General features: G+C 33.7%; 1 protein-coding gene across 1 annotated transcript in view; it reads right to left on the reverse strand.

Annotated features, from left to right (window-relative positions):
* The window catches only part of ROBO2 (roundabout guidance receptor 2), a 1,716,380-nt gene that overhangs the window by 1,673,614 nt on the left and 15,484 nt on the right, over window positions 1-27,282 (reverse strand). The window contains exon 2 of the mRNA XM_086675717.1: window positions 17,650-17,769. Coding sequence (XP_086531843.1) covers window positions 17,650-17,758 — 109 coding nt within the window. The 5' untranslated portion in view covers window positions 17,759-17,769. The remainder of the gene's footprint in view (window positions 1-17,649; window positions 17,770-27,282) is intronic.

Below are 27,282 nucleotides of genomic sequence, written 5' to 3' on the forward strand. Positions count from 1 at the left end.
TCCTCATAAACATTTGGAAAATACCAAGTATAAGTATTAAATTCCTTTTTTAAATGTTTTTCTTGGAGCATAACTATCCACAGCAAATGATGAACTTTAAAACAGAGATACAGTACACACCTCTTCCTAAATTTATCTTTTTTTTTTTTTTTCTTAGAAAACGGTATTTGGGCTGGGGATAACAGTAGTTTGGGAACATTTATGATAAAGCAAGTTTAAGGAGAAAATGGGAACATTAACACAGGTTTTTCCCTTGTCCTTAATATAATATTTTTGATGTAGGTGAATCATGAATCTGGTTCTTTAAGTGGGAGGAGTTGAAGGGATAGATTATTTGGGGGGAAAGAGGAGACACATTGGCAGCCCAGCCTTTTTTATGCTTCTGCCCTGTGTCCTGCATAATGAAGATACAAGCACTCTCTCTCCACATCCTACCCTGGGCCTGGCAGCACTAAGGGGTATGATAAGTATTGTATCTAGCATTTCTGAATGTCAGAGGGCAGGAGAGGCCTGAAGGAGAGAAAACTTACATGTATCAAATACAGCAATGACCACAGAAAGAAGATCAGACATAATAAATAAACTTAATACTTCAATCTAGCAAATCATATGGCACATGATTTCCTCTTGACATGCTTCTTTTATGTTGGCTGCATGAATAGAGAAGGATATCTCTAGGGTTTGAGGAAAATAAGTTTATTTATAAAAGTGCTTGATATTAACAAGTCCATGTAAATAATAACACTGATCATAACAGAAAAACTGCAAGGGAAAAGTGAAAAAGCTCAAATATATACCTGATCAAATAAAATATACTACAAAATGTTTCTCATTTATGTCTAATTGCAACTGGTTCAATAACAATAATGTAGATCAGAATCAAGGTGATTTGATATTGTCATAAGGCATTTCTTTAAAAATTATGTTATATAAACATTGCTTATCCTGCTCAGTAATGTTCTTGAATTGAAGAAAAAAAAACTAACAGAATCAGGATCAGAATCTTTGTTTTTATTTTCATTTTGTATTTTTTGGTGTGAGAGCTATGACTATTTCAAGAAGGTCTACATTATGTTTGTGTGAATGTTAAGTTATCTTAAATGGTAGAAATCTTGCTACACTTCCAGACAGATATTTTTCAAAGAAAAAATTGATAAATTAGCATTATCAAAAGGAAAAAATTCTGTTTCACAAAAGACATTTAGGAAAATGAAAATAGCTGAACCTATTGCAATAATCATTTTGCCATGTTTGTAAATAAAGCTATTATGTTGTATGCCTTAAACTTTTCAGTGATGCATGTTAATTTTTTCTCAATAAAACTATATAGAAAAAATAAAAGGCACATACTAAGAGAAAGTCTTTCAAAACACATATCAGATAAAGGCCTGGTATCTATACAATTCAACACCAAAACAACAAGTAATAATAAACAAACAAACAAACAAACAAAAAGTCTACAACCAATCCAAATACAAAATTGGCAGTGGATCTGCATAGAATTTTTTCCAAAGAAAACGTACAGATAGCCAATAAACACATGAAAAGATGCTCAACATTACTAGTCATAAGGAAAACGTGAATCAAAACCACAGAAAGATATCATCTTACACCTGTAAGAATGGTTAAAATAAAAAAGGAAATAACAAATGTTGATGAGTAGGTGGAGAGAAAAGAACTCTCTGTTCACTATTAGTGGGATTGTAAAATGGTAGAGCCACTGTAGAAAACAGTATGGACAGTAACCAAAAAATTAAAAATAGAAAATCCATATGATTGATTACCTCCACTACTAAGTATTTACCCAAAGAAAACAAAAACACTAATTTGAAAGGATATATGTGAGCCTATGTTTATTGCAATTTTACTCAAATAGCCAAGCCATGGAAGCAACCTAACTGCCCATTGATAGATGAATGGATAAAGATGATTTGATACACACACACACACACACACACACACACACACACACACACACACACACAGAATATTATGCAGCTATAAAGAAAAATGAGATATTGCCATTAGCAACAACATGGATGCAGCTAAGTGGTATTATGCTAAGTGAAAAAAGTCAGAATGAAAAAGACAAATACCATATGATTTGACTCATATGTAGAATCTAAAAACAAAACAAATGAATAAACAAACAAAAAGTAGAATCAGACCTATAAATACACAGAACAAACTCATGGTTGCCATAGGGAAGGGGAATGGGGGATGAGAAAAATGTGTGAAGGGGAGCGGGAAATACAGGCTTCCAGTCATGGAATGAAAAAAATCATGGGAACAAAAGCCAAAGCATAGAGAAGATAGTCAATGATATTGTAATAGCATTGTACGGTGACAGATGGTAGCCACACTTGTGGTGAACACAGAATAACATATAGAGATCTGAAATCACTGTGCTATCCACATGAAGCTAATGTGACACTGTTGTCAACTACACTCAAATAATTTTTTAAAGTAAATTTCAAATAGAAAGGTCCAGTATGTAAAATACACGAAGAACCTTAAAAATGCAAAAAAAAAAAAAATTAAAATAGGTAAAGGCCCAAAGAGCCACCTCACCAATAAGATACACAGATGACAAATAATATATCGAACAGATGTTCAACATCATATGTCATCAAGAAATGCAAAGTAAAACAATGAGATTCTATTGTATAAATGAGACACTATGGTATGTCATCAAGAAACTCAAGTTAAAACAATAATGAGACGTCTATTAGAGGGACCAAAATCCAGAACACTGACAATGCCAAATGATGACAAAGTTGTAGGGCAACAGGAATTCTCATCCATTGCCAGCGGGAAGGCAAAATGGTACAGCCACTGTGGAAGACAGGTTGGCCATTTCTTACAAAACTAAACATACTCTTACCATATGATCCAGCAATCACACTCCTTGGTATTTAGTTAAATGAGTTAAAAACATACATCTACACAAAAATATGCCAATAAATGTTTATAGCAGCTTTACTCATCATGGCCTAAACTTGGAAGCAACCAAGATGTCCTTCACAAGCAAATGGATCAACAAAGAGTGGTACATCCAGACAATGGAATGTTATTCAGCACTAAAAGAAATGAGCTATTAAGCCATGGAAAGAGATGAAGGGGACTTAAATGCTGATTACTAAGTGGAAGAAGCTAATCTAGAAAAACTACATACCTAACTACTCTGTGATTTCAACTATATGACATTTTGGAGAAGGCAAAACTATGAAGACAGTAAAACAGTGGTTGACAAGGATTGAGGGCCAGGGGATGAAGGCATGAATAGATGGAACACAGAGAATTTTTAGGGCAGTGAAAATTATTCTATATGATACTGTAATGATGAATACATGTCATCATATATTAGGCCAAGCCCATAGAATATAAAACACAAGAGTGATCCCTAATATAAACTACAAACTTTAGTTACTAATAATGCATAATACTGGATTATCAATTATTAACAAATTTACCACACTAATGAAAAATGTTAAAACTAAGAAAAATTAGGATGTGAAGGAGTAGCTAGAATGTTGTCTTTTTCACTCAATTTTTTTTTCTGTAAACCTGAACTGCTTAAGTCTATTAAATCAAGCAGGGCAGAGAATGGTTGTCACTTAATTGAACAAATGGACACAAGTTGGAAAAGTGACTGACAATTGTGCCTATACTGCTTTTCTAGATTCTTTTTCATTATTTCACTCTTTACGCTGTAAAACAGAATAAAATCAAATATCTAGAGAAATTTACTTTAATGATTGTAGTAAAAAAACTTTCACTCCAAAGTCAGAATCTTCTCTTTAGAACTGAATAGCTCGTTTTATAATGGATTTAAACATAGTTTCATACAAAGAGAAACAAGTTGAGGGATACGTTAACCACTTTCTCCACCAAACTCCATATTATGACAGCATTTGTGAGGCATTGCAATTTCGGATTAAGAGCTATTTTTAGGACTCTGTGGACTTACTGTCAAATCTGAAAATTTAAGACATTAAAGTCCAGTCTGTGTTTCATCTGCTGTCCTTTACAGTTACCAAAAGGTCAATTTATTGTGTTTCCTTTTCCTCTTTTTTCATATTATCTTGCACTTCAGCTTAATACAAATATTAGCTAAAGTTCGTATTTTACTTTGCTTGAAAAAGTAAAATACACTGAGACCGGACCATTACAGTTACTGAGGAAAAGCTGCAAAATGCACACAAAGAACAGAAGTATCAGCAATTATTCAGGGAAAAAGATAGGATTTGAACTTTTTATTGCATAAAAAGGCAAGTGGAAAGGGAAATTGTTTCTTTCCACTATATGTGAGTAATTGCATTAAAAACTTAAGAAAGGCCCTTTAAGTAAGTAGTTTCCTTGTGTTTTTAATGTCAGAAATAGTGTATAACTTGTTTAAATGAGATGTCATCTCCCTGCATTCCAAAGTTCAAAAGTAAGTCCAATTTCAACTGCTAGAGGCACACTGTTTTCTAATATATTACATTTAGAAAAAAGTGGAAATTTGATGATATAGAGAGGGGCCCACCAACTATGAGCCCACAGACTAAATTTGGTTTATGGCTAATTTTGTATACCTCATGGCTAAAAATGGTTTTCACAAATTTAAAGTTTTAAGGAGGAGGAGGAAGAGAAGGAAGTAAAGAGAGAGAGAATAAATATGGCTAGCAAACCTTAAAATATTTACTGTATAGTCTTTCACAGAAAAAGTTTGTGAATCCTAACAAAACATTGCATATCTTGCCAAAAAATGACTACTCCTTTGCAAACATTTCAGAATTGAGACATGCATATTTTTCTTCTATTAAGTATGGTATGTCTCCCATAAGATATGTCATTAACATGCTCTTAGCCAATCCAGAAAACACACTGGAATAGAACTACATCATAAATATAATTTCATGTACTAATTTTTTTAATGTTTATTCATTTTGGAGAGACAGACAGAGCGTGAGTGGGGGAGGGGCAAAGAGTGAGGGAGACACAGAATCTGAAAAGGCTCCAGGCTCTGAACTGTCAGCACAGAGCCCGACATGGGGATCTAACTCACAGACCGTGAGATCATGACCTGAGCTGAAGTCAGACACCCAACTGACTGAGCCACCCAGGTGCCCCTACAATTTCATATTCTATTTGAATCTTTATCCTTTACTCATATTTACTTATTAGGATAGATATATCACTGGGCATTGTAATACTTTAGTTCTTTAGCATAGCTAACATGTTTTCTCCTTATATGTGTTCTGAAATGAAATGTTTAAATGTTGAGATTTAGGTATGTGGGGAGGACAATGAAGGAAGAAATGAACTACACTTCTGCAAGAGGAATCAGACCTAATTGTTTCTTGAATCCATTATTTGTCTTATTTTTTTCCATTCTTTGCACAAATGAGAATGTCTAGTTTTACAAAGGGGACTACTAATCTTAGGATAAAAATTTTAATTTGGGGAGGAATGACTGAATGCAGACACTATGATTTAGAGATTGTATATCAATTTTGTCAAATAATCTTTTTGATGAAATTGGGTGATACACAGTACACACGCACGCACATGTGCACACACACACACACACACACACACACACACACACACCTCCATATATATGGATAAAGCTACTGACATAGATCCTACCTGATACATCATGTACCTTCACTCTGAAACTCTTTCTCAAGGACAAGTTATTTGTTTACAATTTGCTTATGTCTGTTTACAAATGATTTAGCCTACAAAAATGATTAAACATGAGAACACATTATACATAAAATTCAGACTACAAATGAAAGTTCAACTTCAACAATAACTATAGCAATAACAAATATAATTTGTAATGAATTTAAATCGCTTTCAGAAGCATTAGCTCTGGAATGTGAAGAAAAACCAGAATTTTTTTTTTCCAGTGGTTTGTCACAGCAGTGTTTTCCAGTACCCTATGTGTTCAACATTGACACCAAAAGTTAGATGACAAAACCTATTTTGTTGAGAAAGGGAACACTTCAACCAAGGACACCAAAACTAAATCTTCATTTCTGTTTGTTTGTTTGTTATTAAGGTGATGTAACTTTTAATGGAAGAAAAGAAACACTTTCCATCAGTCCATGTTGAGTCGACATTTCAATCTAGGTCAAAGCATAAGTCATCAACATCATGCCTTTGAAGCTTTATATCAGGTGACATGTAAAATCAGTATCATCAAAAGTGACTTCTGAGGAGCTATGGGTAAAAGGAACATACAAATTCTTCTCAGGCAAATTCATAAGCAAAATGGGAAAGAATATCTATGTATATCCAAGAAAAGTAGCTATTATAAATCAACAGAACCCAAAACAGAAGACTCACCAAACATATCAAAGAAAGAGAAATAAGGAATAGGCATACATGGTGAATGGCACAAAGATATTAAGGAAAAAAAGGACCCCAAGACAGTGCTATTATTTCAGCAAAATATAAATTGACACACCAAACTGTAAAATATGACTTAAAATCAATCCAGAAGGCAAGTAGAAACAAATACAAGACACTAGTTTTTTTTTCTTTTGATAATTAGTATTTTAAATATAAAAATTAAAAAAGACTATCACTGTGTAAATTATTTCTCATTCCAATCCTCATGTTGAACTATTCCAAACTAAACATTAATCATTTTAAGAATAACAATAGAGGCTATAAATACTATATGGAAAGAAATATCCTTATAGATGTTGAGCACACATTAATCTTAAATGGTAAGGGTTATATCTGAAGGTATTTGTAGAGAGTTAAAATTTATTTTCATAACATAACTTAGTAGTTAAGCAGTATAATGGATAAATTGAGATTCAAATTAGAAAACATGTTATTTTCAAAATAGAAGAACTTGTTTAATTATTTGAGTATAAATATTATTATATCTCAGAAGAACAGTATGAAATTTCAGGCCTCATTGAGAGGCCACACTCTAGTAAGGGTGATAGATCAGTATGGTAATTATCATACAACATGGGGTGCTACATGGAGGGCCCCAGCAGGGAAAGCCATACTCTATGTGAAGAACCATGGAAACCAGACAGAAGAACATATTTTAGCTGCACTGAATTATAGATTTGCATGGGGTTTGGGCAAAACCTCCTGGATGTGCATAAATAATGAAGGTATAAAAAAGTCAAAGTGTCAGAAAAATGTTTCAGTATCATCAGAGTCATGATTGCCATTCTATTCATCAGGAGAGTTAAAAAGAAAAAAGAAAAATAATGGCTTACTCTATACTTATTAAACCACAATCTTCAGGACTTGAATTCACAAATCTAAGTTAGAAAACACACACACACACACACACACACACACACACACACACAACACGGGCATTCCTTATTTTGACAACCTACATATTTTACATAGTGAGAAGATTAATAAAATTTCACTAAAACTAACACCTAGGTTCTGATCCCATTCACTCCTTTATCACTTTGTATAAACTTCCCTTTGCCAAGGTCACTTGGGGTCTTCACTTCATTAATACCAATGGACAATGTTAATCTCTCATCCATATTGGATTCCTTTCATTCTGGCTGTGCATATGCCCAAAGTAGTCTCTTTCCTCATCTATGATTTGCTCTTCCCCCCTCAGAATGCTTTAATGACTTCTTCTTTCTCTAATACTCACTTTAAATAGACTGAAGTATTTGGCCCTACCTTAAATATCCAGACAGACCTGATGTCATCCTCCTATTTGCTTTCTTTGTTCAAACTGTATTAGCCTTCTCTTAGTTCCTCAGACACGGAACACAGAACACATCTTGTATGATCCATTGAATGGTCTGATGATGATACTTTCTTTTTGCCACAAGTCTTCACTGATCATGCTGATAATGAAATTGTTGTTTTAAAGTCTTACCATCTATTATACCCACACTTAAATTTTCCACAGTGTATGCTGAACTTGGCATAATTTTAATTTCCACAATTATGGCCTCTTGCTTATCAATGCTCTCTTTCTACAGTTTCATCTACACCAAAAATCAGCAAAATGTTTTGTAAAGAACAGAAAGTAAACAAGATAGGCTTTGTGAGCCAAGAGGAAAAACTGAGCAACTGTCCTTATCACAAGACAGTCTTTCTTTTGTATAGTTTATATTTTACATTTAAAAATTTAAAAAATATTTATAGTCCATGCCAGATCAGACAGCAGAACGGATTTGGTTCATGGGCAGTAGTTTATCAATGCTTGACCTAGATACATGACTTTAAACATGATCTATAGGCCGATGATTTTCATACTCACATCTCTATCCAAGTCATCTTCTTGTTGCCTACTGGATACGTTCATTTGAATTCTAAAATACACCTCAATTTAATGTAGGGGGAAAAAGTAAAATAAATAACATGCATGACTCCATGTACACATCTGTCACTTAGAGTCTATCCCATGTCATCAAACCTCCCCAATCTCAATAAAAGATTGTAACCATGTACCTGCATTTAAATGCTTGATGTAATTTTTGATCAGTAAGCTCCACTGGGTCTATCTTAAAAGCAACTTCAAAATTCAACCAATTTTACAACTTTATTGCTACAACTTTAAGCAACATAATTGTTACAATCACAATCCCAACCGCCATCATCCTTCCCCTGAACAAGTGTAATGGTCAACCAAATAATCCCTGTTCCCCCACCACTGTATTCCTCACCAATAATATACCTTTCATACTACAGGTGGAAGGAGCGGTGTTAAGAGTAAATCTAATCGTATCACCATCTATATTAAAGCTTTCAATTGATTTGTTTTCTATCTCAACATTGACTACAAAATCCTCATCCCTTACAGCTCTTAATCTCATGTCTCTCCCATACCCTTCCTTTATTCCAGCCAAACTGGCCAGCGCTACACAAAACTATTAGGCTGATTCCTGTTTTAGAACTTTTATATTTGCTATTCCTTCTGATTGGAACACCTGGGGTCAGCAAAGTACATGAGTTTGTCTTTTCATTCCAATCTCAAATGAAGCATCACCTCCTCAAAGAGAAAATTCTCTGACCTTCCCATAGCTGAATCACTGCCTCTCCATATGCCAGTTGCACTCAACTACACCATCACATTTCATCTTCTTCATAGCAGTACACTTCATAGCCCTCCATAACATTGATTAGGTTGCATATTTGGGTGCCTTTTTCCCTGTCCCTTTCTACTACAATAATGTAGTGGTTATAAAACCACTTGAGTCTCTGCCTTCATTGCTATATCCCCAGTGCCTGGCACGTAGTAGGTACTCTATTCTGATCGCCTTGTTGACCACTATGCATATATTAATCTTTTTGACTAATTTTTTTACACTATTTCTCTTCTACCCCTCTGTACTCTTCTCTCTTATTTACCTTCTGGCTTTCTACTCATCTTTAAATTTTATATTATTCTGTGGCCTCAGAATTTCCCCATTATATTGTGAAGCTTAATTTCCTCAAAAAAAACAAGCAAACACTATTTTGGCAAGAAAGCCAGAAGGTAAGATAGAATACAGTAAACATTTGTTTGGTATAAGTAGACACATCATTACCAGGAAGACAATTCCACCAAGAAACAAATAAACAAAAGCACTTCCGGTTATTCCTGGTTCCCAGATTTGAATCCAGTAAGTTTTTTTTCACTTTTAAGCATCCTTGACCATAGAGATGAAAGACATCCACTTAGAGCCAAAACTTATTATCACTGTCTACATTTAGATTCCAGAAATACAACTTAATATGGTATCAATTTATGTGATAGTAATTCAGGAGCAGTTTTATCAACATCTTCCAACAGAACAAATGTCTTTTCTAATTAGCATCTTCAATTAAGTACCTAAACCTAATGAAGAATAAGTTACACATTATGCTAAATTTTCATTGGCTCACTATTCTAGAAAGCTTTCAAATTAATTAAAAACAAGATATTCAGTAATGGAAAAGAGAAAGAGATAAAAGCCTGTTTTAATGAATTTAAATTAGAATTTAACATTACTTTAATACACTAGTTTGTACTTGACTGCAAGAATAATAAAGCAAAATTATTGAGTCTTAAGTAGCGACCACTGTATAATCTGAAAAGTCAAAATGGATTACCAAAAATAAATTTAAAAATCCTTCAATAGCTTCCCACTTCACTCCAAACAAAAGCCAAAGTCATTAAAATGGCAAGTGAGACTCTACATAGTCTATATCCCTTCCTCTCTGTTCTGTTACCTCTCAGATATCCTACCAACCCCACCACATGTGCTTTGCTCTAGACACATTCGTTTCTTTGCTGTTCTAAAAAACACCAGGCATGACCTTGTTCAAGATTTACACACATACTGCTCTGTGTGGCTCAGGCCCTAACTACCTTGGGCTTTCAATCACCATCTTCTTCATGAGGTCATCCCAGACTATCCAATTAAAAACTGTCTTCTCAGAATTCCCTGCTCCCCACCACTGCATTCTTTTTCACCATCAACCCGACCATACTTAACATATTTATGTTGTTCATTGTCTGTCATCCCTCTCCCTCCATGGAGGGAATGCAAGCTCCAGATGGCAGGACTGCTTGCCAATTTTCTTAACTACTTTATCACTAGCATCCAGAATAGTTCCTGGTTCAAGGTAAATCCTTTATAAGCTTCTGTTGAGTAGATACCTATATAGTCTGAGCCATCAAGGAGCTTATAAATAAGGAAAAGACACAAATGAACAATTATAGTGCATATTGAGAAATATTGATAGGGTTGTTATGGGGACCTTTGAAAACTATAGAGAACAACATCAAAAAAATAGTGTGGAATCTGGGCAGAGACAGAGCAGGGGATATCTGAGTTAAGGGACAAAAGGAAGATAGGCAGCTAAAGAAAAAAGAGAAAGGAAGATCTAGAAAATGAGAATTAGAAGTTACTGCAGGAAAAATAACTGTAAAAAAATCATCATAAGAACAAAAGCATAATACACATTGCATCTCAATTTTTATGTCACACACAATTAACTATAAAAACCAAAAATAGTTTACACTTTGATAAAACTATGGTTAATAAATAGATCAATATGTGACATGACCAAATAAAAATCTCAGTGATTCCTAACTTTTGAGAAAAAGTAAGGGAAGAAAGTTGTTGATGCATGAGGCACACGTCCGTTAAAAGACCAGCACTAGCTTGTGAACATTGTGTATAGCCTTCATAATGGAAAGGTGCCAGATTAATTTTTTTGAAGTCTCTTGAAATCTAAGTTGGCAACTCTGAAAATCATGTGTAATTCATGAGCTTTTAAACGAAACATAATAAGTGACAGAGAAGTGATTTTCAAGTGCTGAGGTATATATGGCATTATAGGTTGAAGAGGTAGAAAGAAACAAACAGAATTAAGAGTAAGCAGTAATTTCTGCCAAAGACCAGGACATACAGTCTCATACATGTGACTATTTTGCATTTCTTGACTCCACTGTCTAGGCTCTTTAGTTTGTTTGTTCTGGAGTTTGTACACACACACCCACACACACACACACACACACACACACAAACTTAACTTGCATTAAAAGCACAATTTAACACTTCATACCATGAGACTATAAAGTTAGGTGGAGTAGGCTAAATGCCTTCCTGAGGAAGGAGCCAGATTAATCAGTTACTTACCACTTTATTTCTATTTTTTGGTAGGTAAAGTACCACTAAAATTTCACTAAAATTAATTTTTTGATTTACATTACATTTTAATTTTATTAGCACATTTCAGAATACCTTACTCTATATATTTCTAATACCTGCTTCTATCACTTCTTCTCTTTTTTCCCCTATTAATACCATTTCTACTCCTCTTTCTGTATCTTCAGCTATTATGGCCTCTTTATTCTAAATTTAACACACCCACCCACACACACATGCACACACATGCACGCACACGTGGCTGGGAAGAGAAATGAGGCTAGTATATCCCATAGAAGCTAATGTCCAATAAACCTACATTTTCTTGAAGTTAAATTCCATAACAAATTCCAAACACAACAAAATCTCTAAATTAAATTTTAATTCTAAACCAAGTGCCCTCACAGTCCCCAAACACGTAAAAACAGAGCATTAAAGCTCAATAAAAAATGCTAAGATCACTTGGAACAGTGTTTAAAATATTTTTCCTAAATTAATTCAGTTTTTAGAGATTAGAAGAACCCTCATTAAAATGAGATTTTCCTAAAAAAAATAAAAAAAAAAAAAAAAAAAAAGAGATTTTCCTTACAAAACAAATTACATAAAATAAATGGTAAATAAAACCCACACTATTATGTTGCATGATTAGGGTATTTTGTAGAATATTGTGAATGAATGCCACCTAAAGATTAGATAATACTATATAATTTTAGGAGAAAGTGGTATCAATTACCATGTTCTTCTCCCATAAAAAATGAAATATTCTACAACTAAACCCTATTTTTTTCCTATGGCAATGGCTTTGATGATTAGGAAATCACCTTAAAACACTGTAACAAAATACCATACAATGATTTCATTTTAAACAATCAAATCTAAGTTGTGAAGAGAAATCCCTTTATGTACAAAAAAAGTATATTTTTAAGAGAGCATTCCACAACAAGTCTTTATAATTAGATATTTATGGCATCACCTTCCTTACTTCACAGGCTCCCAAGCAGATTGCATAAAAGAACATGCATTGACATCTTTTAGGAATATAACCTTCAGATGTCTGGAAAGAATTTAAAATGAATAGTTTTCTCAGAAATCTTAATTTTGAGGGCAAAATCTCATAAATGTTATTCTTTCAAGTAAATCCATTTGTGTTCTTAAATAACTACTTTGTTTACCATATGATATGAATTTTTAATCCAGGGAAAGGTGTATAGCATGTAATGTCTAAGAATGGCTAGCTTTTTGTTGTTAATTTCAAGAAGCTGTTAGAATTTAAATGTTGTTGGGGTCGGTATTTATGGGAGTTTTAAGTATTGGATTTGCATTTATATATTAAGAAGTTTAAATCAAAAACTAAAACTGGACATAAATAATTCTGTTACAGACCAACTTATACACATACACACATATATATTCTTAACTAGCACAAAGGAAAACTCTTTACATTTGATAAGGAATGCCAAAAACATTAAACCTTCTATTGGATAGCAGAGTTCAATTTCACCACTACTTAGCTTGATGATATTTTAAGGTCAGGTCTCCTGGCATACACAACTAATCATCATTCAATACTGACTGCCAAATGTTTGAGCTCACTTCTCTTAAAACAGTATTCAATTATAAGATGAGAACAATTTATCTAAGCAACCTGGAAAAACATAAACTCTGGTGGCATTAAGGTCCTTCAAGGTGATTATTTCTCACTCGTAATGATTCTAAGATATTAAAACTCATAGATCATATGATCTGATATACTCTAATTGAAAAGCAGTAGCTATAAATCTTCACTCAAAAATGGATACTATCTTCATTTACTGACAGAAGTGTACAATCACTTAAATTTCTTTTTATGAATGAAACAAAAAAATGAGGGGAAAAATAATGCCTTTGGCACACACTGGGAAAAGATTTCAATGGAGAGAGGGAAAAAGAAAAAGAGATGGGAGAGAAAACTCTTTATCTATCCTTCCATCCACCTATCCATCTACCCATCCATCCTTAACAACTTGCAAAATAGGACAACCAAATGATTTATTTTTTAAAATTTTGCCCTGTATCTCAAATAGCATTTTACAAGGGAGATCATGAAACTAAAAATCATAATTGCTGAATGTTATCAGATTTTTTTGAATGCTTAATGCCTAATCCAAAATCTGGTCACGAAAGAAACAGAAATCAATTTGCCCTCAAAGTTTAAGTTTGCTACATGATCTCCACTGGCTTCTTCAAAATTTCAAACTTTCTTACATATAGTATCAGAGATGGAATTTCAGCATATAAATAATCATGGAAACTAAATTGATTAAAATGTTCTGTATATTCATGATAATAAAATATTACTATATTTAAACCCTATATTGCTTACAAAAATCAGGAAAATGGCACTAATTCAAAAACTATGACAAACTTGTTTTTGGAAACAGAGTGGCATACACACTCCATTCTTCTTCTTATTATTCTTATTATGTACCAGAAAAAATAGCACTCCTTTATTAAAGCCATTAAGATAGGAATATATTTTTAAGGTCTGTCAAACAATATTTCTGAATGCTTTGTTTTTAAAGTCAAAATCATATCTTTACTTTTAACAAGAATTCACCTTGTTAATCATATCTTTACTTTCAACAAGAATTCCAAACTGCTTCATCCTGCCTTTATATTCGCATGCATCTCAGTGGCTGACTTTTATTAAATTTTTATATAAATTACACCTTTACCTTAATATACATCTCATATCATTACTTGAACATATTGTTGTAGAAAGAAAGAAACTAAATTGTTGAGCTCAGAATTAATTTCTTAGCTCTAAACACAGTAACTGCTGCCTATACCTCCTAGAATTCTGTAAATAAGTTGGGCTCCCTGATGTTTCTGTACAGTCCCTCTGGGCAGTCAGCTTTCCCATAGCCAAAACTGTTATGTTTTATACCTATACATATTAGATGTCAGTTCAGTTTTATCTAAATTGTCCCTAAAAGTAAATGTAGTGTGTTTGGAAATGCGTATGTTCACGACTATCTGTGGTAGTGTTTGTTTTTTTTTTAATTTTTTAATAAACACCTTATTTTAGAATAGTTTTAGATTTACAGAAAATTTATAAAGATAGTTCATAAAGCTCCCACACACCTGACACTCCTTTTCTAGTACTAACATCTGTGATAGTTCTTTTAAAGACAAAATAAACCTGAACAATTATGTTACTTGCTTCATTTTCTTTTTTAAAAATCACATAAATTCCACTTTATCTTAAGGATTGGCTTTATTTTCATTTACTAAGGAGTTTCTAATGCAAGAACCCCCGAGTAGCATAGAAGAGGGCAGAGTGCAAGTCAGGGAATGCTACTCCAAGGATATGCACCGATTATTCTGTAAGTCAGAAGTCAGGACAACAGATGAGTCAAGCAGATGCTTTTCTTGAGAGATATGAAAACTTGAAAAGGGACAACTACCTGACTGGAGCCCATACTCCACTCCTTCCTTCTTACTTGAACAGGATGCCCCTAGAGAGATCACCAGCCAACATTCTTACTTAGAATTTAGGATGCATTTCCTATGGCATGTTTGTTGTAAGTGGTGATTGCACACAGTTGAATTAATACTGATTATGATGCTTTATGTACATTCTAGAATATATACATTTTTGTCTTCTGTCCCCACAACTTAATTACTATTTCTAACATGGCTTTTATGGGGAAAGAACATCCAAGTTTCCCAATGGCTTACAAATCATTAGCATATAATCTAATGATAAATATGGAGAGCTTGTATGTAAATGCAATGTAGTTTTGCTCTCATCTCTTAAAGAAACTTTAAGTTAAAATAATTTTATTACTTTTTGCACACATATTTGCTATAAGAATCATACTTCATTGATGTGTTATCACACCTCTGGAAGTCCCAAAGATCAAAGTTTAAGACAAAGCTATAAACTCGATGTAGAGAAAACTTCATTTATATATTTTACTGTATTATTTCTTACCAATAGTAAAGTACCATGGAATTTTTATTTAAAAATATATCCAGTAATATAAAGTTTTCATTTTAAAACTTTTATCTTTAAATTCTGTGTAATTGCATGTCCAAAGATGAAAAAAATTAGTATTTAATGAGCTTTATTGATCTAAATGATACTATGCTGCTTGGGTTGTATTTGAAATCATAAGATTTCTTAACATGCCTATGAAACTTCCTTCATTTAATCTAGCTACCTAAAGGAAGCAAAAATCCCTTAATCATAAAATTAAAGCATTCCACTATGCTTTCTATTAAGTTGTTTTGCCCCATGAATCACTGTCTATTTTAATTTATTCTTTTAAAAAGAAACTAAATTACTTAACTTGCATTTATCATCACAAGCTTCAGTATAGCTAAGCATGGGATTGATTTCAGGGAGTGTTTTTTACACATGATGGTCACTATCAAGAAAAAGAATATCTAAGCAATCAATATTGAAGAAAGAATAAAAGGCTTGGACAAATAAAAGAGATGATACTTACTTTTCCTCTAACATTTTAAATATCCAATAAGCTATTACCCATTAAGAAAAGCCATAATCCCTGGAAATGATCGCCTTTGAAAGGGTTTTGGCAGTCTTGTGTAATACTAAATGTACTGTTGGATCACTATTGCAGAAAAACAGTTGTCCTGCTGCATTTTAGTGATCTGACACATTGCCAGAGGAATAAACAACTCTTTTAGCCAACAGAAATGTGATGTAGCTGCTGCCTACACATTCTTGTTTTAGATCTTTGGTGAAAAAAAAAATACTATGTGTATTAAATATGATTTCCTTCCATTATTTTTATCAAAAAATAAAAACAAAATGAGAACTAAATTATATTCTTAATGGCATAAAAGAAACACTTTAAAATCAAAACCTATTTCATTATTAAAACTTATTGTCTGTCTGTATGTATGTATATACCTATTATCACACAAAGATGCATACATGCATTTCTATTTTTGATTACCATCATTCTATTTCACTTCAAAAATTAATTAAATGCAATTACATATGGTAAGCAAACAATGTCCTTTTTGAATCATCTTTTTGAAAGATTTGTTAAATTTACTTTCATATACACAATATTTATTGATTATTTTGGAAACCGAAGGACTAACAAAAGCTCAACAACTCTACTCCAATTATACAACACCACTATACACTTTCAATTCCATCTAGGGTAATATACCTGCCTGTATACCTTTCCTACTCATAGATTTCAAGTCTTAACAAAAGTAGAAACAATGTCAAAATGGATTCTCCTCCAAGGGAAAAGAATGTCATGGGAGTCAGGACTTTTTTCACATAAAACATTAAATTACAATTTGTGTCTGAGCAGCAACACACCTCCAAAAATAATACAACATTTATCACAAAACACATATCATAGACACTAGTTTTGGTACAAACCACTCCATACAGCTACTGTCAAATCAGTACACTGAAAAACCTTATTAGAAATTCTATGGTCCTTTCTTACTCTGTGAATGACACTTCAGGGCACCACAACTTCAGGACTCTGCTCCACCGTTAATTTCTTCCAAATACATTTGGCAAAGCAATGAGAAACATCACATTTTTCGCTTAATTTCTGAAGAACATCACACCCTTTAGAGAATATGTTCTTGAAATTTAAAAATTAAAACAAAAACCACTTATGGAAAGGCACAGAGATCCAAAAACTTCTCTTAAAAAGTATGAAACCTTCAACTAATACATTCTTGTAAAGTTACACATACACACACACGCATATGTGCACACACACACACACAAACATTTCTGTATCTCTAAAATCTACTACAACAGAATAAAGCCAATTTTTTTGCAGTCGCTTCAAATGTGATAACAACAACTCACACCTAATTCTAGCTCAACTTAACTAATTTGGAAGTATTATAACACACTTTAACAAAAACCTTGGAGAAAGACTGCAACAAATACTTAAAACATCAAACTAAAGCTTCACATAACTTCAAAGTAAAGTGAAACTCATATCCAGCTCTCAAAATATTAAAACATGCTCTCGCCTACCTTGACCTTGACCATTCCCCTGCTGACTCCAAAATATCACGGTCATCATTAGCAGTTTCGGCGTCCACGTCCACATCCTTCTGGTAACACTTCCTTGTCTTCTGGCCATTGCATTTTAAACTGCATATTCAGTAGGATGGGTGTGAAAAGTATAATAAATTACAACCTTAAGAATGTATTACCATTCAAATCCCGTATCTAATATGCAATGTGTATTTAAAAACTATCATGCTCAGATGGAAATATATTTGAAAATCACGTGTCTCTTTGGGATTCTCATAATGATGATTAATATGAGAACTCGTTCATCCTCAGCCTCAAATTCCAAACATGTATCTAAATGATATTTTCCAATGGCACTTTGCAAAATAAGCCATTAAACCTGTGCATACTTAAAAAGTATTACCAAAATATCTACTGGAAATCAGGCAAAAAATTGTACATGGACACTAGTTATAACTTGTTATTTGAGGTAAATAGATACACCATGGCATCTTTATGCACACATACAAAAATGACTTTTCAACACATTTATGTAAATTTGACCTAAATATCTCCTAAAATATTATTGAATTTTGAATTTAATGTTATTCTAGTTATATCAGTAACTTTAACTACATAAAGAGATTAATCACGTCCACAAAACTAATCTTTTATACTTAAAATTGAGAGTAACATTATAGAAGCCACAAAACATTTGCAATTCCAATTTCATATATCTGTATACAAACCAGGCACTCTCATATACTCAGATAAAATATGATATCTCACACAAAATAAAATGTACTTGAATGCTTGTTTTCACACTGGTTAATAATGAAAAATTAAAATGCTTAAGTGTCTACCAAATAGATTTTATTCTTATAACTGAATGATGTATAGTAACTAAAATGAATAAACTAAGCCTCATGTATCAACATGAATAAATGTCAAAAATAAAAAGTTGAACAAAATTAGCAAGTTGCAAAATAATAGGTTCAATACTATATACTATATATTTTCTATGCAATATAAAATTGTTGAAATCATATATTTTTGTATATGTATAAATATTTACTTCAACATGATAATGCATAAAATGGTAAACACCTCCAAATCCCAAATTAGTAAATTACAAGATTACAATTTAAATAGGTATCCAAAGGAAACTTCACTCAAAGATTACCCCAAATCCCAATTTTTCCAAAGTTGACAAAGTATACAGTTAAGGCAAGTAAATTTAAAGATTTCCAGAATAAACCCTCTATTCAAAATGCTACATAGTTATAATTCTAGCAGACTTGGAAGGAAATCTAGGCACCCAGAATTTTTTCTTCTCCCTTTCTCCCACATCAAGAAAGAAGGGTATTTAATTATTCATTTTGTATTACTTCATACTCACAATATCAGAAATAAAGGGAAATTGAAGGACCATCTAACTCATCCTCCTCATTTTAATTTTTTTAATGTTTATTCATTTTTGAGAGAGATAGAGACAGAGCACGGGTGGGGGATCATTCTCCTCATTTTAAAAGAGCAAACAGTCCAAGAAGCCTGCAATGACATCTCCAAGCTCAAGTGTAACAATTCAATGATGACAGACGATGATAGTGTTAGTACTAATAATATTCCTTGAAAATTTTTTGTATTCCAGGCTATCTTATTGTGCTAAAAACCTTGTATTTCTTGTCTCATGTAGTTCACTATGAACTAAACAATTTCAAAAATCACCATTTCATAGCTGAGAAAACAGAGGCTTAGAGAAAAGACACATAATTCCCAAGTCATATTATTAACAGCTATCATTGTTGTCACTTGAGCCAAAACACAGAGACTTCAGAGCCTATGTTTTGAACAACAGATTAGTAAGCAGAAATGTAGCCCTAAGTCTAACTATAGTCCATCAAGCATTCCAAAAAGAATACTGAGAGGAAAAGGAGATCTCCTGCATATAGTAACTCATGTATTCATTCCAAATAAACATCTTCAAATTGAAAATCATTAAAACACCAGTTGAATGATTACAGTTAATCTCTTAAAGTATAAACCCTTTCCAGAGAATTTGGGGTGTCCAGGACAAATCTCCACCCTCTGCCAACACACATTAGCATTGCTAATAACTTTACATTGAAGAATAAGATGAGTAATAATAGAAAAAAGCAAAGGTGATGCTTGGTGATTTGCTTAGGGAGCAGGGTAGGAAATTGTTGTCAAAGACCAACTCTAGTGATGTGTGTGTGTGTGTGTGTGTGTGTGTGTGTGTGTGTGTGTGTTCGTGTGTGTGTGTGTGTGTGTGTGTGTGTACATGTACACATTCTTTTAGCCACTAATTTGTAGATCTTTGTCCTCTCGAATCACTGCATAACATTTTTATCTGGTATCAGCAATGTCAAAATTCAGATTCAAATCACCCTTCAATGGATTGCTTTGGCAAATTTATTCTTATTTAATATTTCCTGAACTTCTGCTAGCCTACACACTACTCATTTTAAATGGTGCCTGTGGCAGTATTTGAAAAATCTAAAAACACTCTTCAGAAAGGATTGGCATATAAAACACCAGTTCCACTATATATTTTAGTAAAATTTTAAAGAACAGATGGCTTTCAAATTGTTATTGTAATCAAAATAAAATGTAACCTTCCTCTCTGAGTTGATGTTTATGGAAAACTAATATATTATAAATGCCAAGTTACTATGATGTGTTATCTATATACTATTCCTGCCATTCTATAAATATAAAAATCATAACTTTCTAGGAAACTTTTATATAAATCAACAACTGTGCTCACATAACATAAAATCAATATTTCTTTTATTTCTATGAAAGAAAAACAAAATAACTAAAAAAGAACATGCTAGATGAACCATAGTAAACAGTCCAAGAAGTAACATTGACCATAAGACATGCCATGGACTTCTCTAAATCTCTTTTTGTAACACTATTTTCATGCATTTGACAATAAAAAGTAGATGAACAATGTCAGTGTTAAGTACTTTTACTTGTGCCTGTTACTTTTTAAAGATTGGAATAAGTCCTAAAACATGGATAATTGGGTCCATTGTGCTTTTTTGTCTGAAAATAGATTTGATATTCCCTAAGTGGAGAATAATTTAAGACTTCAGGTTGGTAATGACTATATAAAACACCTGACTCAATCGTCTTCCTATGACTGTCTTCATGTTGAAGGTCACCAAAGGAAAAAAATAGATGTTAGGAATGTATTATGTATGATTTCTTCTTACGTGTAATAAGAAAATTAGTTGGGTGTGCAAGGATTTTGGAGCAAACAGCACTATGGGATTGTGTCCTGGAGTATGAAGACTTAAGGTATATTTACAAGGTGTCGCTCTGTCGGATGATGCCCACAATGGTACCACTTGTCTGAGGGAGGCTTTACACCTACGGTACCAACTAGGGAGGGCAGTCTTGAATTGAGGATCCTGGCTATAGAACACCTACTATCAACACTAGTGGAAGTTTCCATTACAGAACATCTCTGCATTATCTCTGCAACTTCTAAAATTCTTCTGCCCACTCCCAGTAGTTCCACTTCTCACATGGATTTTCTAGATGTTCTCTTCCACCCCAGCCAGCAGACCCGACCAGGCATCCTTGGTTGTATGTATGCATGAAACTGGTTCCTCAGTGAAATCTATTTCTGAATCCAGATAAGTAATGCCCCCAGACTTGTCATTCCATTATCATCTCTAGGCTGTAGCTCCAGCCAGTTTCTTGTGTAAGATTTTACAGCAGCTTCTTCAAAGAAAAAAATCTCCTCTGGAACGGTTTTCTTGTTAAGACCCTAACTTGGCAATTGAAGTGCTTCTCCATTGAGAGAGTTAGGCTGTGCCAAAAAGCCTCCAGGTTGATGCTTCTTTTGCTTAACTTCTCCATTAAAAGACAACCTCTCTGATCACCCTTTTAAAACTAGAGACCAAAGAACCAAATGAGATCAGGAAGTGACCATAGCTCACAGGTCATCAATTCTTCTTCTTAGCATATTATAGGAACACAATCTAAGCCAGAAAAACATAGAGCCCATTATAGTTCTTGAGTTCCAGTTATTAACATTGATTTTTTTCAATGGGAAATTTTTATTAGAAGCCATCACATGACTTACATTCAGTAATAACTTAGGTTAAGATATATATTGGAGTCTCACTTTAACATTGTCCTTGAACTGGGTGCCAGACTCATTTTTAAAAGGGCCCTTTTTGACATTAGTAAATTCTTGTAGGTAGGATCTATCTCAGTCCAAAATACACCTGGTGTGTAGTGATGATGGCCAAAGTTCTGTATAATCCAAATTAATATTGCAATATGTGTAAATATAAGTGTACATATAATAATATTAATACATTTATATTTATTTTATTTTTCAACAGTATAAAACTTTGAAGCTGAAAATATTACTGTAGGCCACCATGCTTTAGAATAAAAGCCCAGGGGGCGCCTGGGTGGCGCAGTCGGTTAAGCGTCCGACTTCAGCCAGGTCACGATCTCGCGGTCCGTGAGTTCGAGCCCCGCGTCAGGCTCTGGGCTGATGGCTCAGAGCCTGGAGCCTGTTTCCGATTCTGTGTCTCCCTCTCTCTCTGCCCCTCCCCCGTTCATGCTCTGTCTCTCTCTGTCCCAAAAATAAATAAACGTTGAAAAAAAAAATTTAAAAAAAAAAAAAAAAGAATAAAAGCCCAGGCAGTGATAAGAAACTTAGATGCTGACCCCATTTAATATCTTGACAATTAATTAATCTTTTTTAGATTCAGTCTCTACATATGTGACAAATGAAAAAAATCTCTAAAATTCCTATAAGCTATAAAGTATTAAAATTATACTATGTCATTAATTCAAGAGAGACTGATAAATAGTTTGCATTTTAAAAAACCAGCCATCTTGAAATATAACATAGCATGCAATTCTGTCCCAAAATGTGGTCCACAAATGTTCTACTTCAGAATAATCTAGGATACCTGGTAAAATGTATAGTCCTACGTGTCACTGTGGACACACTGAATCAGAATTTCTGGAGATGAAGCCTTGGAATACACATCATAATAAAGCCCCCAAATAGTTTTTAGTCATAAAGCTAGGAATTTGTGGTTTATACCATCCCACTTAAAATTATACATAGATTTAATAGAAATCCATAGTCTTCCTAATCTTAACGATAGAAACTCTATATTCAGACTGCCTTTTCAGAAAAACACAACATAAGTAGTGACTAGTCATCTATGTCTAATTTTGAATAAATATGCCCAAGAGACCTAAAACAAGTTTAGTAGTAATGTTCCTATTGTTTGAGATCCCAAAGGAACCACAAGAGCCTAACGTCTCTCCAGAGAGGCAGAGTGATCTTCCTAAACACGATGGAATTACTGAAGAAGCATAAGTCCATTCCTACATATCCTGACATCCTCTCAAGTGGACTTAAGGCTGAGTAATCTCCAGACCAGATTCCCTGACCTCATTAAGGTAGGACAAGGAGACTCTGAGATTTGGAAATTAAGGGAAGTGAATAGTCTATGGACACCACCAGACACAGCAGATACCAACTGAAAAACTGATTAATTCACTCAACAGATATGTGTCAGATAGCATACTAGTTACCGAGCTACTGTAGTGAACAAGAACGCCAGAGTCCCTGCACTCATAGGGCTTGAATTCTATAGAGAAAGTCAAGTGTGGAAAACCCAATTAAAAGAAGAAAATAAATCATTGCAAAATATGTCCATATGCAATATCAAACCAACAGCTGGATGACAAAAGAGTCGGGTGGGTGGGGGGACATCTGACTTGAACCACTTCTTCAAGTGATAATATTTAAGCTTAGATCCGAAAACAACAAGAATTAGCTTTGCATACAATGGGGAGAGTCTCTTAGGAAATGAAACCAGAATTTTCAAGAACCCCGATATAAGGACGATCTTGGCATATAGAAGTAATTAAGAGCTTTGAATCTCATTGGAGTGAAGCAGGAAGAAAGACTGATGTGATGTAACTGAAAGATAAGATATGAAACTATACAGAGCTATTATTGGTAATGGCATAGAAAGTGGGTTTTAGTCTAAGTACATTGAAAGAGAGTAGGAAGAGATATGAACTGATAAACACTTTAAGATATCACTTTGGTTTCTATGTGGCTAATAAAGTATTGGGAGTTAAGAATAAAATTAGGTAGACTAATGAGGCAGGATAACAGAGATGTTAAGAAAGAACCAAATTTGGCTAGACTATACATTAGAAATAAAAATCAGTGGGAAAATTCTACATATATTTGGAAACAAAATATTTTTAAATGAATGTTGGATTGGGTATTGTGAGAATACAGAGGAAGAATACAAAAATTATCATTAGCTTCTGCCTTAGTTATCTGAATGGTTAGTGGTGCCATTTTCTGGGACATGTTTTCTCTCAAGTATCTATATGCTGCTGTCAAAGGAGGCAAGGACCTTCAGAGGTAATATCTGGGTCAGACTCTAAAATGGAAAATTACTAGCTCTTTAGTATAGAAATGGTGTTTAGGGCTTAGAGAGTGTGTATGTGTATGAAGAGCAGAGAGATTAGAATAAAACCCAAGGAAATATCAATATTTAGTAGTAATGAGTAGAGGCCTAGGAACACATTTTCCTATTAACGGTTGGGAAACGTAGCTTAGGATATTTGCAAGGGAGTGCCACAGATGAACCATGATATGTGCACTCAAAATGGTGGAAAATGAAGACATCAGAGTACTGATGAATTGTGAAGAAACAACAAATGCTATGGTCTAGGACGAATGTCAGTGAAGATGAAGAATCTTAGGTTAGGCATGAGTTAATAAGTTACGAGCAAATGAATTAGAAGAGGAATGAAGTCCAGTTGGTGGAACATTTGCCATTAAGATCTTGGTGGTACAAGCACTGGTGTGCAAAAGATAGATTTGACCATGAATTGGTAACTAAAGTGGAGGAAGGAAATGAAAAAGAAATGGAGATAAGGATGTCAAGACGACAAGTGAACAGGGCACTTTGAAGATCCTTCCATTTGGATGTTGAAGTCACTGAAAATGATACTAGGACTTAGCTGAAGTAGATTTTGAAAAAGGATGAAATAAAGTCTTAAATAAATGGCAACAGTGACCAAGAGATCTGTTTGTTATCAACAATACACAAAGAACATGACTAATATTTCCAAAGTGTTTTCGTTTCAAAGGAACAGTATGATTTGCAACAAGGAAAGAAATTAGCAATATGAAAGCTATAATGAAGAACAAGAACAACTTCTGGCCATAAGGCATGTGAGGGTGGGAAAAAAAAAACAATGTCTATTTGCGAAGGCTACAAAGTTACCCTTTGGTGCCAACCAAGTTTTATTTTAAGAGAATTAAACAATTTAACAGTTTTAACAGTTTCCAGTAGCTTAGTATACTACATAAAATTAAGAGTTTACACAGAAGTATAAATCCCAACATCATATATCTCAAAATCTCCCAAACCAGGTAATTCCTTGTTTTTCTAAGTTTCTCCTTATACTGCGAAAGTCACTTTGTCTTATTCAGTGAACAGTATTAGTGCACTAACACACACACACACACACACACACACACACACACACACACTCAAATGTACACATCTTATTTAGCTGCAGATCTCATTTTGAAGCTACATTCAAAGTAAATAAATAATTCCATAAGCTTCAAGCATGGAGATTGAGGAAATGGAGCATGGCTTTTTATAAAAGAAGTTAACCTGAGTACAAGAAAACTGTAAGAGTATCCAATGTTGGAAGCTGACTTAGCTGAGTCACCTGTGCCACCAGCAAGGCATGTAAAAGTAAAACAGTGCTAGCAGAGTCTTATAAAGGAAGTAGAAGCCACCTAACTGAGGTTCAGCTCTTAAATGCCTGGTCAAGATATAGCACCTAGATGGAACTTCACAGGTTCAAATTTTATAAAGATGAATACTTGTTAAATTAACAGATCTATTTAAGGAGAAATAGGAAGATATACTGTCTATAGTATTGGATAGATGTAAAATGCTGTCTAGGAAAATAGCTTGCATCTTTGAATTGTTTCTTCTTTGACATAGTTAATTTAGAAATAAAAACCATGGGGTGCCTGAGTGGTTCAGTCAGTTAAGCATCCAACTTGGTTTCTGTTCGGGTCATGATCTCACAATTTTGTGAGCTCGAGACCCACATTGGGCTCTGTGCTAACAGTGAGGAGCCTGCTTGGAATTCTCTGTCTTCCTTGAGAAAAAGGAAGTGCCCTTCTCCCACTTGTGCTGTCTCTGTCTCTAAACAAACAAACAAACAAACAAATAAGCAAACTTAAAAAAATAAAAACTATGAAATTAGAAAAAAAACTATGGGATGAGCGTGGGTGTATGCATGTGTGTGTGTGTGAGTGCATGTGTGTATGCATTCGCCATAGATCTTCAGCCATCACACTATCTTCTAACTATGGAATTCACATGAAACAAATACAGAGCAATTTACTTCAGGGCAAGCTACTATGAGTGAAAAAAATGAGAATTTGTTAAATCAATATAGAATGTCCTTGCTTTCCATAGTTCTGAGAGTGTGTGGAAAAGTCCAAGTAATCAATCTCTCTGCTACATGCAGCCATCATGGCAGTCAAGAAATTCCACAAGACACTCTTTACATGTGGATTTGGAAAATAGAATAGAAAAAACTGTTTTGTTGTACTCAGTATTCTATGTACAACATACATTTGGTGCTACATGCTGGTGTTACATTGTGATTACCCATAACTCTATGTGAAAGAGGTAGTTTAATGAGCAATAGTCTTAAAGTTAATAAGCCTGACACTGGTTGGTTCAGTTACTAATTGGATAAATAACCTTGTACTAGTTATTTAACCTTTCTAAGATAAATTGAAGACGCTGGATTCCTCCTACAGGTGACACTTATATTGATTTTAGTCAACTTATCCTGTTAAACAGTAAATTGTACAACACAGAACTTTTCTCTAGACTTTACAAATTCATAAGACCCCCTAAACTTGTCTTTCCCAACGTCAAGAAACACTGAGGAATAAAAATGGACTCCCTTCCAATTCAGCAGGAACTATCTGAACTAAATGAATTTATGTAGCACCACTCATTTTTTAAAAAAGACATAAAACCGATCAGCTGCATAAAGTTCTAAGTTCTTTAGAGGGCTTTGATATGGAATGTAGAGAAGATGGTCATCTACTGTCATTCCCATCTTCCAGCTGCCTTCAATATCTTGAAGTTTATGTACACTCAAAAATTAGAATCCTATCTGAGAGAGCTTACCCAAAAGAGAAATCAGGCTAATTTTTCAGTAAAAGTATTCTAGAATAATAAATGCATTTCTGCTCAAAGCACTGGGATTCTGGTAATGATCATTTTCCTAATGAGGCACAGGAATTGTGACTGTAAAAAGTTGGTGTATGATATCTGCCAAGTTCAAATGAGCTTCATTTTTATGGGCCTTCTACTGAGGTCAAGTATAATGACTCAAATTAGTGAACTTAAAAATTGTTTTAAAATGCTTGATGGAGACATTTCAGATGATGATCTGAGATTTATTTCTGTTACATTTGCTGCATTCAATGTGCTACCAAGATTTAATCAGATTAATCAACTATCATAAACTGAAACATACTGCTCCTTACAATCACCTTAAGAA

The sequence above is a fragment of the Puma concolor genome, chromosome C2, assembly GCF_028749965.1.
Source record: "Puma concolor isolate L17-30 chromosome C2, mPumCon1.1.hap2, whole genome shotgun sequence".
NCBI classification, from domain to species: Eukaryota; Metazoa; Chordata; class Mammalia; order Carnivora; family Felidae; genus Puma; species Puma concolor.